This window comes from Ctenocephalides felis, unplaced genomic scaffold (genome assembly GCF_003426905.1).
Source record: "Ctenocephalides felis isolate EL2017-DRISC unplaced genomic scaffold, ASM342690v1 CF-g0.4_SCAFFOLD_01886, whole genome shotgun sequence".
NCBI classification, from domain to species: domain Eukaryota; kingdom Metazoa; phylum Arthropoda; class Insecta; order Siphonaptera; family Pulicidae; genus Ctenocephalides; species Ctenocephalides felis.
This window is the reverse complement of record NW_020538040.1, coordinates 33,181,982-33,197,333: the sequence shown is the minus strand read 5'-3', so window position 1 is coordinate 33,197,333 and position 15,352 is coordinate 33,181,982. Positions and strand designations below refer to the sequence as shown.

The following is a 15,352-nucleotide window of genomic DNA, read 5'->3' as shown; positions in this document are numbered from 1 at the left end:
CTTCGAGTTTACAAACAATAAACAAAAATGTTTTAATAAAGATTTCGGAGAGGATTATGGAGAAGAAAAAAATGGGTTCCCTCATTCTTTACGTATAATTGTTCATATTATATGAAAATGTTATAATATGAAACTACATCAAGTTTTGTTAAAAGTAATGTTGATTAAACATATTATTCACATTATCAGCAAATTAAGTAAAGAATTAAGTGCACTTTTTTATAAAATATAATTGAAAAGATCAAGAAGTTTTACAAGTTTCAACTTATTGTATTGTATGTATATCTATTCTCGAGTGCAAACAGTTTCGCTGTTATGATATTTTTAAATATTTTAGCAAATTAGATATTATGAATTTTAAACTGTTTTAAAAGTGGTTTATGTATATATATATATATATATATATATATATATATATATATATATATATTATTCATAAATAATTTACGGTAATATGAAAAGTACAATATTGACATTAGTGTAGGATATATCAAAGATTATTCTACAAATAATAATTCAATTTTGTTATTTCTTTCATTAATTTACGGCAGTGAAATGTACACATCTAAAACACTTTAATTAACCATGTATTTTTTTCTTTTAACAGCGATATTTCATGTAACATAGCTGCTGAAATGTCGTCTAAATCTGATCTAAATATAAAAATATTTTATAATCATTTTCGAATTTAGTTCAAAATATGATTTTTCACGACCTAAAATACATTTATATCATTTTAAAAGTGATTTTACGAATAAATCGAAAATAAAATTATATTATAAGGCGCACGCATTCTGATATCGCATAATAAATTTCTTGTATAACTATTGATATGTATTGATAATAATCAACGTATTAGTTTGATATGTTTTGATATGTTTCGATTTATACATATAGATATATATGTACATGTATATAAATGTATTTATATAATATGCATATATATAAATATTAGATTAATCCGTCAGATTTGTTCGGTACTTCACTGACACTTGAAGACAAGAACAAATGGACAGATAGATACTTAATGTAAGTCAAATTAAATACTTTTAATAAAATTTAAAACATATTTTTGTCAATTCGTAATAATTAAGTTTGATGATAATGGCATCATTCGATGGCTAGCCTAACAACGTTAATGATATTTTTTAAATGCTGATCTTTATAGTTATAATGATATAAACAAATGTGATGAATCGCTAAATATCTTATTATATACAATATCTTTTTAATGAATTATTTGAATTTGTACAAATTATGCTTCATCATATAATTGATTATCAAAAATAATTTCAAAATTATTTTTAGTTACACATTAACTAACAATAAGCTAACATCACCGTACATTATATGATGTAACCAAGATATTTATCAGCATGTTTATTTACACAACGTGAGATATCAATTAAGCTAAAAATTTATATGGAATGTTTATGTGTTTGCTCGTAAGAAGAATAAAACTGAAATTATTTTAATATCTTAAAAATCAAGTAGTATGGATTATATTGAAAACAATACAAAACTTAAAATGAACGAATAATTGTGTTATTCAAAAATATTTAATAATTATTCATAGTTAGATAATCACGTACGAGCATTCTCATCGACGATATTATCATATAAAATCATTTTAACTTATGATTTGGTTAAAATATTCAAACCACCGTACATCGTCATTAACCACACACTGCCAGAGTATGTAAAAATTAAAGAAAGTTAACCAAACCATAAAATATATAAAATTTGTTTGAAAATATGTATTTATATACGTCGATCAATTATCATTGCTATTTAGATGCGCAAAATTATCGTTTTCAGTATATTTTGACAATTTTTAACAAAGCATACAAAAACCAGTGCTTAGGTTATGCAACGACATTTTCTAATTTGTTCATGGATATTTTCAAATTGCTTTCTGATAAGAATAATAAAAATCAGATTTCAATTTAAAGTACGAGATTGAAATTCTTAATGTAATTATGAGATTAAAATTCTTAAATTCCAAAGTGTAATACTAATTTAAAACATAAAAGAACGAAAATGCAACAGTGGACACTTACTAATATCAAATTTACATTATTATCAACAATTTTTTTTGGTAAAAATATTCACAAGAAAAAATCTATTTGTTCGAAGTTGGTGCAGATAAAAGGCGGGCGTGTGTCAGTAAAATCAGTTTTCATACATTCATTTATTTACAATTATTTCAACGAATCGAAAATATTTATATAATAAATGATTAATTGGTGATTTTCTTTATATTGCTTTGAATACTATATATTGTTATTTAGGTTAGAAATAATCGAAGACAAAAGTCAAAATGATCAATAATTGAACAGTGTTTAAGTAAGTTGTGACAAAATGAGAGTACTATGATTGAGAGTAAAAAAAAGTTCATTATATAGGCTCTATTTGCCACTAAAATTATTCTGAATATTCAAAGATTTAAATAGAAGAATAAATTAATTATGATCATAAAACAAAAATATTACTATGCAATAGCAATAGTTACCTTCACACATATGCCGCCGTCCAATTTCGTAATTATGGTATAGTAGTGTTAATCCGCGCAAAATACTAATACCTGATTAAATCCAAGATGTATATCAAGCCCATAATACAGAAAGCCTAATAGGTATTATATCCGAATGGCACAGTGCTTCATTTTGAATTTTTCATCACAAGGGCTCAAGATTCATCACAGATCTAATAACGAGTGGAAAAATCGCTCAATCGATCACAAAAATAAGCAACCTATTTAGCTATAAATATAATTAAGAAAATTTAAAATGAGTTAAAAAGACCGTGTACCATGAACGTACACATGCTAAGAAGAATTAAATTAAATATATCAGACCGAAAGTTTGATTAACCATAATGAAGTTGTCAGGAGGCTAGCGAAGGTGATCCTGATGTGGGCTTCCTGCCTGATTGCGGATGAACTGCGACCCATGTTCTTCCAGATGCAGTTCATTTTCTCGAAGGGCACGCTCTGCACAGCGTACTCCCTGTGCTCGTTTTCCATTGTGCATATTGTGCGTTTTTTCTGCATCATTTCATCATCTTTGTCTTTCAGATTTCGTAACCAATCTCTATACCAGCGTATCTCACAATCACATATTAACGGATTATCTAAAATTAAATATCAATATTTCACCACTCTATTAATTAATTAAGTCATGATTTTTAAGGGGGGAGTCTGTTTTAGAGGCTTCAAAAAATCGTTTTTTTTTTTGAGAAATTTTTAGAGAAAGAAACTCATATTTAATCGAAACGAAACTATTAGATTTTATTGTCATAAATTTCAACATTCTTCTCAATTCCTTTCAATAAAATATATGTAATAATAAGCCGGGTACAAGCATTTTGCCGATGCGCCACAAGCGTGCAGGTATCATTTGGCGGGAAAGATGCGGGTCACAATTTTGATCCGAAACAAAAAAAATCAAAAGATATATATATTTTCAATAGTATAAATTCTAGTTGAACCTAAAACATCTAGAAAAAATCTAAAATCAACAATTTTTCACAACTTCAAAAAAAAAAGTTTTTTTATATAAAATTTCACTTTAGATTGTTTAAAAAGTGGGTTAATTATGACTTTTTTTTTAAGTTTTTTTTTAGGTTCAAATAAAATGCAATTTAATCATGAATACAATAAATTCTGTCTCGTTTCGATATGTTGTTTAGTTTTTTTCCTATCTTTCCCGCCAATTAGGAAGAATCGAAAAAATTCGAAACCGAGAAATCGCGCAAAGAAGTTTTCATTCCGCTTGTATACATGCTTGCTCACTATTTCTTCTCTAATTCCCAAATTATTTGAATTTGTTTCTGAAATTTTAGGAATATATTCTAGGCTAGTTTTGGAAAACATTTTAGCAAAAAAAATCGATTTATTTTAAGCCCCTAAAGTTTCCCCCTCAAACCCGGTGTTTACATACACTGATGTCCAAAAGTTCAACGTCAAGTCGAAACGTTGAAATATTGAACAGTATTGAAATATCATAAAAAAAAATTTTACCTCACGCAGTTTGAAAATTATCAGCTTTTTTCTAAACCTAAGGCTTTTATTTAAATTTCAAATTTAGTAAATAAACTTAATTAAAAAAATATTAACGAAACAGAAACTGCAAGTAAGAAGGCCTAATTTGTATCCCTGAACGTGAAGCCGAAACAGGGTGATAGTATTGACCTTATTATACTGCCCTTGAAAAAAATTAGGAAAAAAAAATTATCTCACATTGTTTGGAAATTATGAGCTTTTATGTGAAATCAAGAGCTTTGGTGAAATTATGACCATTTTTCGGTTATTGCGGTTATTTATTATTATTTTTGTTTATTCAAACTTTAGACAGTAACCGTGAATAACATTCCTAGGACAAATTGGTACCAAAAAATCTTGGTTTGGAGAATTGTGCCGAAAGTCAATTCGATGAAACTACCTGTTTCAAAAATAACCCATTGTCATAAAAAGCAGATAGATTACCAAAGAAAGCACAATTTATTTCGTTTTTTTTTTTAATTCGTAATATATGTAAATATATATACATATAAGCATATATATGTGTTTGTATTTACCCATTATATCCACTACTCTTAGAGTATCAACTATAGGCTCCATTATTTCTTCAGGTATATGCGTTAGTTTATTATTTTGAAGATTCAATGTTTCTAAAGAATTTAAATTTTCAAATCCCATAGCTGGTAATGTCTTTATACTGAAAGAGATGGAAAATTTGTAATTAATGAGGCACAGTATCATAAATAAGATATAAGTCAATTAAAATACTTACTCATTTTTTTGAAGATTGAGAAACGTTATGGAGTCTCCATATCCAGTAAAGGCGTCTTCTAATATAACTGATATATTGTTTGATCTTAGGTCCAAGTGCCTTAATCTATGAAGTGGTCGCAAGGCTTCTGATGGAATGCTATGTAAATTATTATCTCCTAAACGTAGGTACTGAAGATTTTCTGTAAAAGTAAAAAATCACTTTTAGAAGATTCATATTAGTATAATAATTAATTATTATTAATAATTTTGTAAGATCGGTAATTTTACTAAAGCGTGATCATACAAGCTGCTGGCAAATTTTAGTTTTAATTTTAAAGGGATTTTACGAAATAATATTTAACTAATGCAAAGATTACACCGTATAGAGTCGAGCGGTGCTTAAAGATCTGCGGTTAAAAAGGTTTACCATCGATATCTCAAAAACCAGTAAAGTTAAGAATATTTCAACAACAATGTTTGAAAGTAGAGAAAAAAACCTAATAGTTGCTTGATAGAAAAAATGTTCCGTTGGTCCTTTTTACCACACCTACTTGTGTGTAAGATTTTATAGAGGCTATATAAAAAAAACTGTTGAATCTAACTTAAAATTAACAATACATTTCATAAAACAAATAAATTACAAAATAAACAAATAGTCGTAAGAATCAAGGTGATAGCTGGTTATACATCTTTTTTCCTTGTCTTTCAAATAGGACCTTTAAGCCCCGCTTTACTCTATATATTATATATCAGATTCACGAGTATTGCTTTTGTAGTTATAGTGAAGTGGTAAGACGTGGGCCACAGTTTGGAGAGGGCCACTATAATAACTTTAAGACTAGTGACATGTATGTCGAACCGCGCACATGTTTATCATATTTTGGTACTTGCTCAATTTTAAAAAGCATTTGAAGGTTATAAACCTACTCTCGCATTGTACAGCGAAACGCGCTAAGAATTTCTTCGAGAAAGTTTTTACCCGCGTTCTTACGTGATTTGTTATCGAATTTATCACGAGAAAACTTCAAGTAAATATGCAATATATTATATAGTATAGACATATTATAATCTTTGAAATGCAAAGTAATTTTTGCCGATTGTTTGCATTGTGTTTTTGTGGAATGCATTTGCAAAAAAAGACTTTTGTAGATAGAAGTGGGCCACTATTTGTGGACAGACATGGGCCACTTGAGTAATGCCATTTCTTGCACAGTAAAGTATTATATCAATTATCAATTATACCTTTGCAAATAAAGAAAAAATTAAGAAAATATTTTTAGTTTAACCATTTTACAACCAAACATAAAAACGTGGCCCACTTGTGTCCACTTCACTATACCTTGTGCTATAGATTTATTTTGAAAAATACACAAATTAGTGCCGGCATACGTTTTTTAAATAAGAGTTAAATAATTAAATTCTATATATTGCAATTTGTAGTATATCAGTGTTAAACCTAAAAGTAAGAATTTCATAGAATATATTATTTACAGTTAATTTTTAATAAAAAAACGTTAATCAAATAAATAAATTCAAGTTTAGTTAATAAATAAATAATGATTGCAAAACGTATATAAATAAAACGCGTGGCATAATCTAGATCGAGCAACAGTTTACACAAAATCTCCACAATCCCCATGAATCTAGAACTCCACCTAATTACACAGTTTTTCATTTACTTTTCCATTGGGAACATATATCGTAATTTATGTGTCAGTGGATTAGCACATAAATTGCGATGACCGTGGATTATCAAGAGGGCGATGTGGAATGCACTCACATTGCATTATTATGCCTATTTTGAAAAAATCAATGATACGCAACAGCGCAAGCGCCGGCCGGAGGATATTATTAATTCCCAAGCTGAATTTTATAATTATTGTAATTCTTTCAGATAAAACACATTCTGATATGTATTTGAAACTTAAAATTGTATATATACTTATATTTTTGGATAATCGTGAAAATACTTTCAAAATGTGGTTATCTTAATTAATGAAAACACTGTTGCACCATCTTTAAACCTAACTAATATATTAGGGTGGTCCTTAATATGAACATTTTCGAATTTCCTTGCTCCCAAGGGCTCAAATGGTTCCAAATTGATAAAAAACAATTCTTTGAAAGTTTTAGCTCTTAATATTGTCTTTTAGATAGAGCGCAATTCAATCAAAGTTTTGTATGGAAATAGCATGAAAAAAAAATTTCAAAGTTAAAAAAAAATCTTTTTAGGTATAACTTGTCGACAAATTTTGAATAAAACTCATTCATTTGTTCGCTAAATTATATCTAAAAACATTTTTTAAATTTTTTAAATTTTTTTCGTGGTATTTCCATACAAAATTTTGATTGAATTGCGCACTATCCAAAATACAATATTAAGAGCTAAAACTTTGAGAGAATTGTTTTTTATCAATTTAGAACCATTTGAACCCTTGGGAGCAAGGAAATTCGAAAATGTCCATATTAAGGACCACCCTAATATATAAATATATATATATATATATATATATATATATATATATATATATATATATATGTATAAACTTATTACATTATATATACCTATATTTAATATTTATAATTATTGATTATGTCTCGCTTATGAATAAAATAAATAAATACAGCCATATAAGACAATTTTCATTGACATCAAGAAATCGTAGTTAACGCAATATAAGACTCAAATTCAACATAGCGCATAAATAAATTTTATTATTAAAATTATTTACCCAAAACCAAAAGTGTGTAAATGGCATTAAAAATGAATCACATGATAAACAACTTAATTAAAAAAAAAATGTATGTATGTAATGTACATGGCACAATAATGTAGCACGGTGTTTATATTGTATATATACAGGGTGAACTTCTGAATTAGAAAAAAGTAATTCATGTTTTTTGGAAACTATGAGCTTTTAAGTGCAGCCTAGAGCTGTGGTGAAATTAGGACCATTTTTCGGTTATTGCAGTTATTTTTTATTAATTTTTTCATTCAAACTTTGGAACCGTAACCGTAAATAACACTCCTAGAACATCAGTAGAAATGTTAACACAATTGCCCCAATTTTCCAAGAATTAAAAACTTTTGTTTGAAACTGTGAATTTAAAATTTTTAGAATCGGTCGACTTTGAGAATTGTAAAATGGTGAAAAACTTGATACTTTCATAATAAAAAAAAACGAGCAAAAAAATAAAAACCTAATTATAACACAATATACAAGAAATATACACGATATATACACACATAAGAATTATCGACAAATTTTAAGTAAAATAAAAATCATCATCTATCGAGTAAAAAGAAGGCCTGTAGCCTCTCTTTGCTAGGCCCATATATTACGGTATACTGTGTATATATATTCATGATATGCGGTTTGTTGTTTCACATCATGATGCTTAGTATTATATAGAAATCGAATTTAGCCTTTATATTTCCATTCAAACAGAATTAATCATATAATAATAATTTAATATGAAATATCCACATCTCCAGAATAAAATTTGCAATAGAGCATATTATGTATTTACATTTCGAAAATTCGAAATAAATCTTAAATATCTTGTACAATAAAAAATATAATTAAAACTAACCTTCCAGTCCTGCAAATGCATCGGGATCTATATATGTGATAGAGTTCCCATCCAGTTCCAGCGAATTTAGCAACGTCAAATGAGAAAATACTCTTGGTGGAACTTCTTTGAGATGATTGTGAGCCAAACCCAGAGAGTCTAGACTACGAAGTCCTTCAAAATCGCCTTCTGATATTGAAGATATGCGATTTTCTTGTATTTCTAGTTTTTTCAACATTTCCAAAATGGCAAGGGATCGTTGTGGCACTGCCACAAGATCGTTACCACCCAAATTTAGCCGCTTGAGTTTTCTATAAATCAAACAACTCCTTAATAGACAAGAATAGAAGAATCTTATAATATACCTAAACTAAACTATTACGAAATTAAAAAATTAAACTTGGATATGATCTAGTCTACCATTCAATGTTTAATCGATGGATTATAACTTATTCGGTAATATATGTATTCAAGATAATGTTATCTGATCCAAATACAATAATACACAATACAAGACAAAAGATACTAAGAATATTGCATTTTTTGTATTTCTATCTAAGGATTAAAAACATTTTAACGGTAAAAATAACATCCCCTTGGCCTATGTGAATAATGTCATCTATAAACCATATGTGTAATGTGTCGACCATTGACTCAAGATTTATCTCTATGATTTAAATTATTGAAAAATCCATTTTTCTATTGTAGTTTTTAGTTCTTTAGAAGTGTTGTAACGTTTAATAAATACATTTTTTGTTAACAAATAGAAAGTTTTAAAACACTTTAATAAAGCATTTTTAACCCCCCTTGGTGATGCGTGATAATATTTAAAATTACCTCCCGCTTTCCCTATCCAACATCCTGTGTATGTTTCAACAAATCGTAAATTTTTTGAAAAATAAATAAACGCATGATATCTTACTCCAACCCACACCCCCCTTGTAAATGTTCGTGATTTTTAGTCAAACTCGTTCAGGCCATTTAAAGCCTCACGTGATTAATGGATAACCCTTGCTCGCTCGTATAGTAATGCCACTCCTGTGGAAAACACTCTCGTAATGAAAGGGAAAAAAATATTTACTCTATTATTTATTCTAATTATTTATTCCCGGATTTCCCCTCGTTTAAAAAATGTGTATTAAAAATTAAATAGCTATACGGGGTATTCGATATCGGGTAAAAGTGAATAACGTCTTATTTTCAGCATACCAGTATATATAATTCATGGTAATAATAATATCAAAAAGATTTAGAAAATTGAAGCCAAATGCTGAAGTGCGTGCGTGCTTTCGGTGTATACTATTATTTCGTCTATCGATAACATTTCAAATTCTCTATTCATGTATGCATAATTAAAAAGCTATCGAAAAAGTAATTACTGGCGTTCAATAAATACTGTAATTCAAGTTATATATACATACACAAGTATACATACAATATTGAGTATAGTGTCAAGCCTTGTAACAGAAAGCTGATAGTTTATCCGTAATTAAGCATAATTTAATTTCAATTCAATTCACGGTCTCAAAACATCTGTAAACTTATGCAATAAAATTTGGGCCAAAACTGACAATGACTGTTGTCTGTTCATATTTACATCTTAATATTCATTCCACCCTTAATACAAAATTCTTCGCGTATTAAAAATATTATTCAAAAAGTTTCGATACTAACCATGCGTTATCCTCCAGAAATTCTAAAATAATCTGAATTGAACAAGGAAGATTTTTACTGTCATAAAAAATTAAAAATTGTACATGCCAAACCAAGAAAGCACACACAAAAAAGAATAAAAACCAAAATGAAAATAATGCTTGTATTTCAATTATTATTAGCATGTATTTTAATTACCAGAAATGATACTTTTTATCTGTTTTAATTTATTAACAATTATAATTATTTAGTTAAAAATAATTGTTATATAGTCTCGATGCGTGTAAATCATTAAGGCATTAAACCATTTTTTCTTTGCTCATTTAGCTTCTTTATTTGGTCAGGTTTATCTATTTTTTACGACGTGCTTATATGTACATAGATAGAGACATATGTTAATAATCACTTACTTCTCAAGTCCTTTAAATGCATCTGGTTCGATGTTGGAAATTTTATTTTCATAAAGAGTAAGTATTTCCAGGGTATCCAAACCTTCGAATGCTTTTGCGTGTAAAGAACTTATTTTGTTATGATTCATATTAAGAATCAAAAGGTGATTCAGATTTTTTAACGCTGGAGAAGGAACACTTTGCAACCCATTTTGCGACACATCTAATTGGGTCAAAGCCTTTCCTACAAAGCAAAAAAAATATATTTTTTTATTCATTTATTCTAATTTATTAGTTTTTTAATATGTTATCTTGCTATTATTTTTCTTTTTACTTGTTATTTTTTTCACAATTTCTCTAATATTTTTTATACCAACTCTTAATTACTCTTTTATAATTTTTACATATTATATTGCAATCAAACAAATTATTATAACTTTGACAAATATGAGTCGAGAATGAGTGCTTAATATCTATAGAAACAATATAAAATTCCTAAAAAATCAACCCTTTCGCTACGATCTTTGTGAACGAGTGTCGTCTATAGATTACCTCCAGCGTGCCGACCAATGCTTCAATATTTATACTCTGCGTTAAATTATAGAGAATTCAAATTTGTTATTTGTAATTGTTAGTTTTTTAGAACTATATTTGTTAATTTTTGAATTCATTTGTATTGGTAACACAGGCCTACAACAAATTTTTTTTTGTTTGGTGCATCAAATGTTAGAGCTGATTCTTATAGTATTTTTTGCGCTGATTTCAAATCTGCAAACCATTTTTTTGTATCAGCTCTAGTTTGGAACTTGGAAAGAAGTCGCCGAAACCAGGTCCATTGTAGGTCGTCACGGAAAAGAACTTTTCACAGTGTCAACTAAGGTCCCAACTAAGGCCGAATGGGTCTTGTAAGTTTGTATGTACGAGTAGGCATATCTCATTAAAATAAAATTTTGAATTGTATTACTATTTTGTACTTTCATTCCTTATATATCATATTTTTACTTAAACGGATATAGCTCCTCAATGAAAAGTCTCAATAAATTGCTATACGGCTCAATAGATTTGTTGTTTATCGCTTAACAAAAGTGTTAATACTATTTTTTGATAATAAGTAAAATTTAAAAGCTACAGCTGTTTAAATGCAAAAAGTCAAGTATGCTTAATGTACCCCATAGGGGGTAGGGCAAGTTGAAGAAGGTATAATGAAATCATAGGTTCAATGTCGACTAGTGATGAAATAAAATAAGTTTTTGATAACCAGTTCTATATTTATAGTCTTTATTGACAGTGAAACAAAACTTATAGTAATTTTCTTTGAATAATTAACCAAAAGTAGAATCAACAAAACAATATCGTATCTTAGGAATTATTCTACCATTATATTCAGTATTTTTGCATAAAATCATTATTTTTTATATTATTACTCATAGACTTAGCTTAAATCTTAAAAATAATAATTAATTTCTGGAAGTTAATGGTAATGGTCTTAGTGACAGAACCAGTTTAGCAGCCATGCTCAACTAACCCCAACTCGGAACTTCAAAATAAATGTGAGTTTATAAAAAAAAACGTGAGAGTTATACCCAAAATATCTGTGCATATTAAATGTACTATAATTATATGGAAGAATAACATTTACCTGATTAAAAATAAATAACATTTGACTAAACCAGACGAAAACTTGGTCTCAAAATAAACAAAACGCCCGTGAGCCTCACTCATTTGTCCAGCGGCCACTAGCGATCGCGGGATGTTTATTTCTCCCAAACCTCTATCTTTTCGCCATATAATGCCTAAACGAACGGTGAATAGTTTTCAAGATATTTCGATTGCTCAACTTGCCCCTATGCTCAACTAGCCCCGCTCTACCCTATCATATCTTGAAAACTAAAGCTCATAGAAAAAACCAATGTCATTTTTGAAATCAGCGCCCCAAATATACTTAAAAACAGCATTAAAAGCGTTTGCACTATTTTCTTTGTTGGCCTGTGTAATTGTATAAAATTGTATAAAAAATACTCGAGCAGCTTGCAGGCTCGTGCAGTACCACTCCTGCGGAAAGCACTCTTGTAGCGAAAGGGTTAAACTTAAAAGCTTGCGAACGATTAGTGAATATTATATGTTAAATATTAATAATAATTATAATCTAATTATAAAAATGTAATAATTACCTATTGAGCTAAGCGACGATTCTTCAACAACAGCCAGACTGCTGTTATGTATCGTTAGATGGCGTATATCCAGTCCAAGAAACACGAAACCTTGCAGTTTTGGTAGAATGTTATGCCTCAGTTTTAAATAGAAGATAATTGAAGATTTCCCTTTGAGGGCATCCATAGCAACGCTGATGTGTTGCATGTCCGTGAACTCGCACAGCAAGTCAAGACCATTCTTTTTGACATGGCAGGAGCATGGAGCAATATTACCGTGAGGCGGGCACTGCTGCACTGCCTGCGCCTCGATGGACGTGACGGCGAACGCAAACATTGTACACGATAATGCTATTATTGTCGACAAGGAGACGGTGCGCAGCCATTGCCCACTGCCGACACTCATTTTAATATATATGCGACAATTACAACGAGTTTGCGTGCTATCAACCAACGTCACTTAGCCAGGACAGGAAATCTGTTACGCCATTTACTGGAAATATTCAATTTCACATTATGCCAAAGTTAGCGAATGGAAGATGTATTTTATATAAATATATATATATATATATATATTTATATATATATATATGTGTGTGTGTGTGTAACCCCCGTACAACACGGTAGTTATGCTCCAAAAAAACTAGCGTGTTATGCGAATCCGTGTTTTATACGATATAAAAAAACTAGTACAAAAAGAGAGGTTACGTTCCAAGAATTCAAAAAAACATGTTATATCATGATCTTATAATTCGTATTGCTATACTTATTAATTTTTTAAAAATGTGCTACAAATAAGTGCTTTTTAACTCGATCCTTTTTTGCAAGATATTCTCATTCTCTGACAGAGCAGAGTTCTGTACTACCTCCAGATTCATGCACTATTTTTTACAAAAAAAAATTATACCTGCTATTAGCAAAATGATTTTTATATATTTAACGCGTGCAAAGTTATCTTTATTAAGCTATTATGCTCGTTTTATTTAAAGAATCTTTATTTGAAATATATAAAATATTTTATAAAATTGTTCGGATAATACTAGATTTTTTTTGATAAAACGTACACGCTCGAAGAAAAAATATCAAAAAAGTTTTCTTTTGCACTAGTTTTATTTCGTTTATTGAGCGATTTTACTAATTTTAGATTAGATAGTTTGATTTTCATAGGTTTTACTATATTTCTTATTTTATTAGGGTTTTGCTTAATTCTCAAACCGTGTTATAGCGAACCCGTGCCTAAAAAGTACCATGTTATTATGAGGGGATTGGTCTCAATTCTTAAACCGTGTTAGAGCGCGTTCGTGTTATAGAAGTACCGTGTGGTGCGGGGATTACCTGTATATATATATATATATATATATATATATATATATATATATATATATATATTAGATGGTAGAGTCTTGGATGTGTAAATATTTTGTAGAGCATCGAACAAAGTTGGTCGAAGTAACGTCTACCAGGTCAAGTAGTAACGAGGAAAAAACGATAATTTACTCTTTACTAATTTTGAATAAAATTGACTATAATTATAATTTATAGAAATATAATTTTTTATCATAAATTGACGTAAACTACAATTAATATTATAATACAAATAAAAGATATAGTATCTCCTGTAACACATTTTACATTTGGCTACAATAATTGTATACAAAAATATACAAATTAAAATTAATCGGTAACAATAACGCAAACCGTCAAACATGTCAAATATTTGGAACTTGCACAGTTTTGTTTATTACGTCGGCCTGCGGGATCAATTAGCTATTATTTCTTCAAAATTAAAAATAAGATATTGGATCTGTTTGCGTCCTCTGGCCTTATAGGATAAAAAGAGATGACAAATTTTATAAAAATGAATAAAAAACTTATTTCTATTATCAGGAATGAATTGGGTATATTACTGAACATTGTTAGATAGTTGTTTGTTTGATACGTATTATTTGTTGTGATTTAGTTTATTAGGTTTACACAGTATAATTACTGAAAGTCAAATTTAACCTTTGTACCCCGCCTTACACTACTACTTTTTGTAGACCCATAACATTTTAATAAGTTCGTAAAGACGATAATATCTATCAAAAACGAAACATGGACAAAAAATTTTTCAGATTTCAGTGAATCCTAAAAATACGGCTCGGCCAATAGTCTTGCAAAACTAATCAACGCAAGTCTTTTTTGAGCCATTGAATGGCTTTTAATTTCTTAAATCAAAAAAAAAAAGTTACAAATAATTTTCAAACATAAAAAGCACTTTCATAAAGTTCACTGATGAATTAACTAAATAAATTGATTATTATTTAAATCACATTAACATTTAAAGTGAGATAAAAATCTCTAATGCTAAACTAAAAATACTTAACTCTAATGCAATACTAAAAATGCCAAATTTCACCTAAATTCCGGCAATTTCATTAAGGTCATATTTTAAAATGATAAATACAAACTCATATAGAATAGGATAAGAGTTTTCATTTCCAAAATATTGATTTAGTAAAATTACATTTTTCTTTATAAATTTAGCAAATTGGGTCTTTTCATTGCAAAACATTACTCCACTAGCTTCGATCAAATGTTATTCTAAATTTAAACAAAAATCATTATATAATGGTAAAATTTTTAACAGCCTAGAACATATATAAAACAACAAATATTGTTTGAAGAATCTCTGTGACGGGAAGCGCTTTCTAGCGAGTTATAAATTTTTTAACGAAATACGAGGATTTAGGAAAGACTTTCCGGACATCTTTGTGTAGTCTACCAGCAAATATAAAATAAGTTATCTGTACAAAAAACTTGGTTTAACTAAC

The 15,352-nt window shown here is 28.6% G+C and overlaps 1 protein-coding gene across 1 annotated transcript; it reads right to left on the bottom strand.

Annotated features, from left to right (window-relative positions):
* Positions 1 to 2,851: 2,851 nt before the first annotated feature.
* LOC113374853 (leucine-rich repeat-containing protein 70-like) lies at positions 2,852 to 12,945 on the bottom strand. Its single transcript, XM_026614817.1, has 6 exons — positions 12,561 to 12,945; positions 10,411 to 10,633; positions 8,369 to 8,658; positions 4,794 to 4,974; positions 4,579 to 4,718; positions 2,852 to 3,132 (listed from the first exon to the last, which is right to left on the bottom strand). The coding sequence occupies exons 1-6, from the start codon at positions 12,943 to 12,945 to the stop codon at positions 2,852 to 2,854; spliced, it is 1,500 nt and encodes a 499-aa protein (XP_026470602.1).
* Positions 12,946 to 15,352: the final 2,407 nt, after the last annotated feature.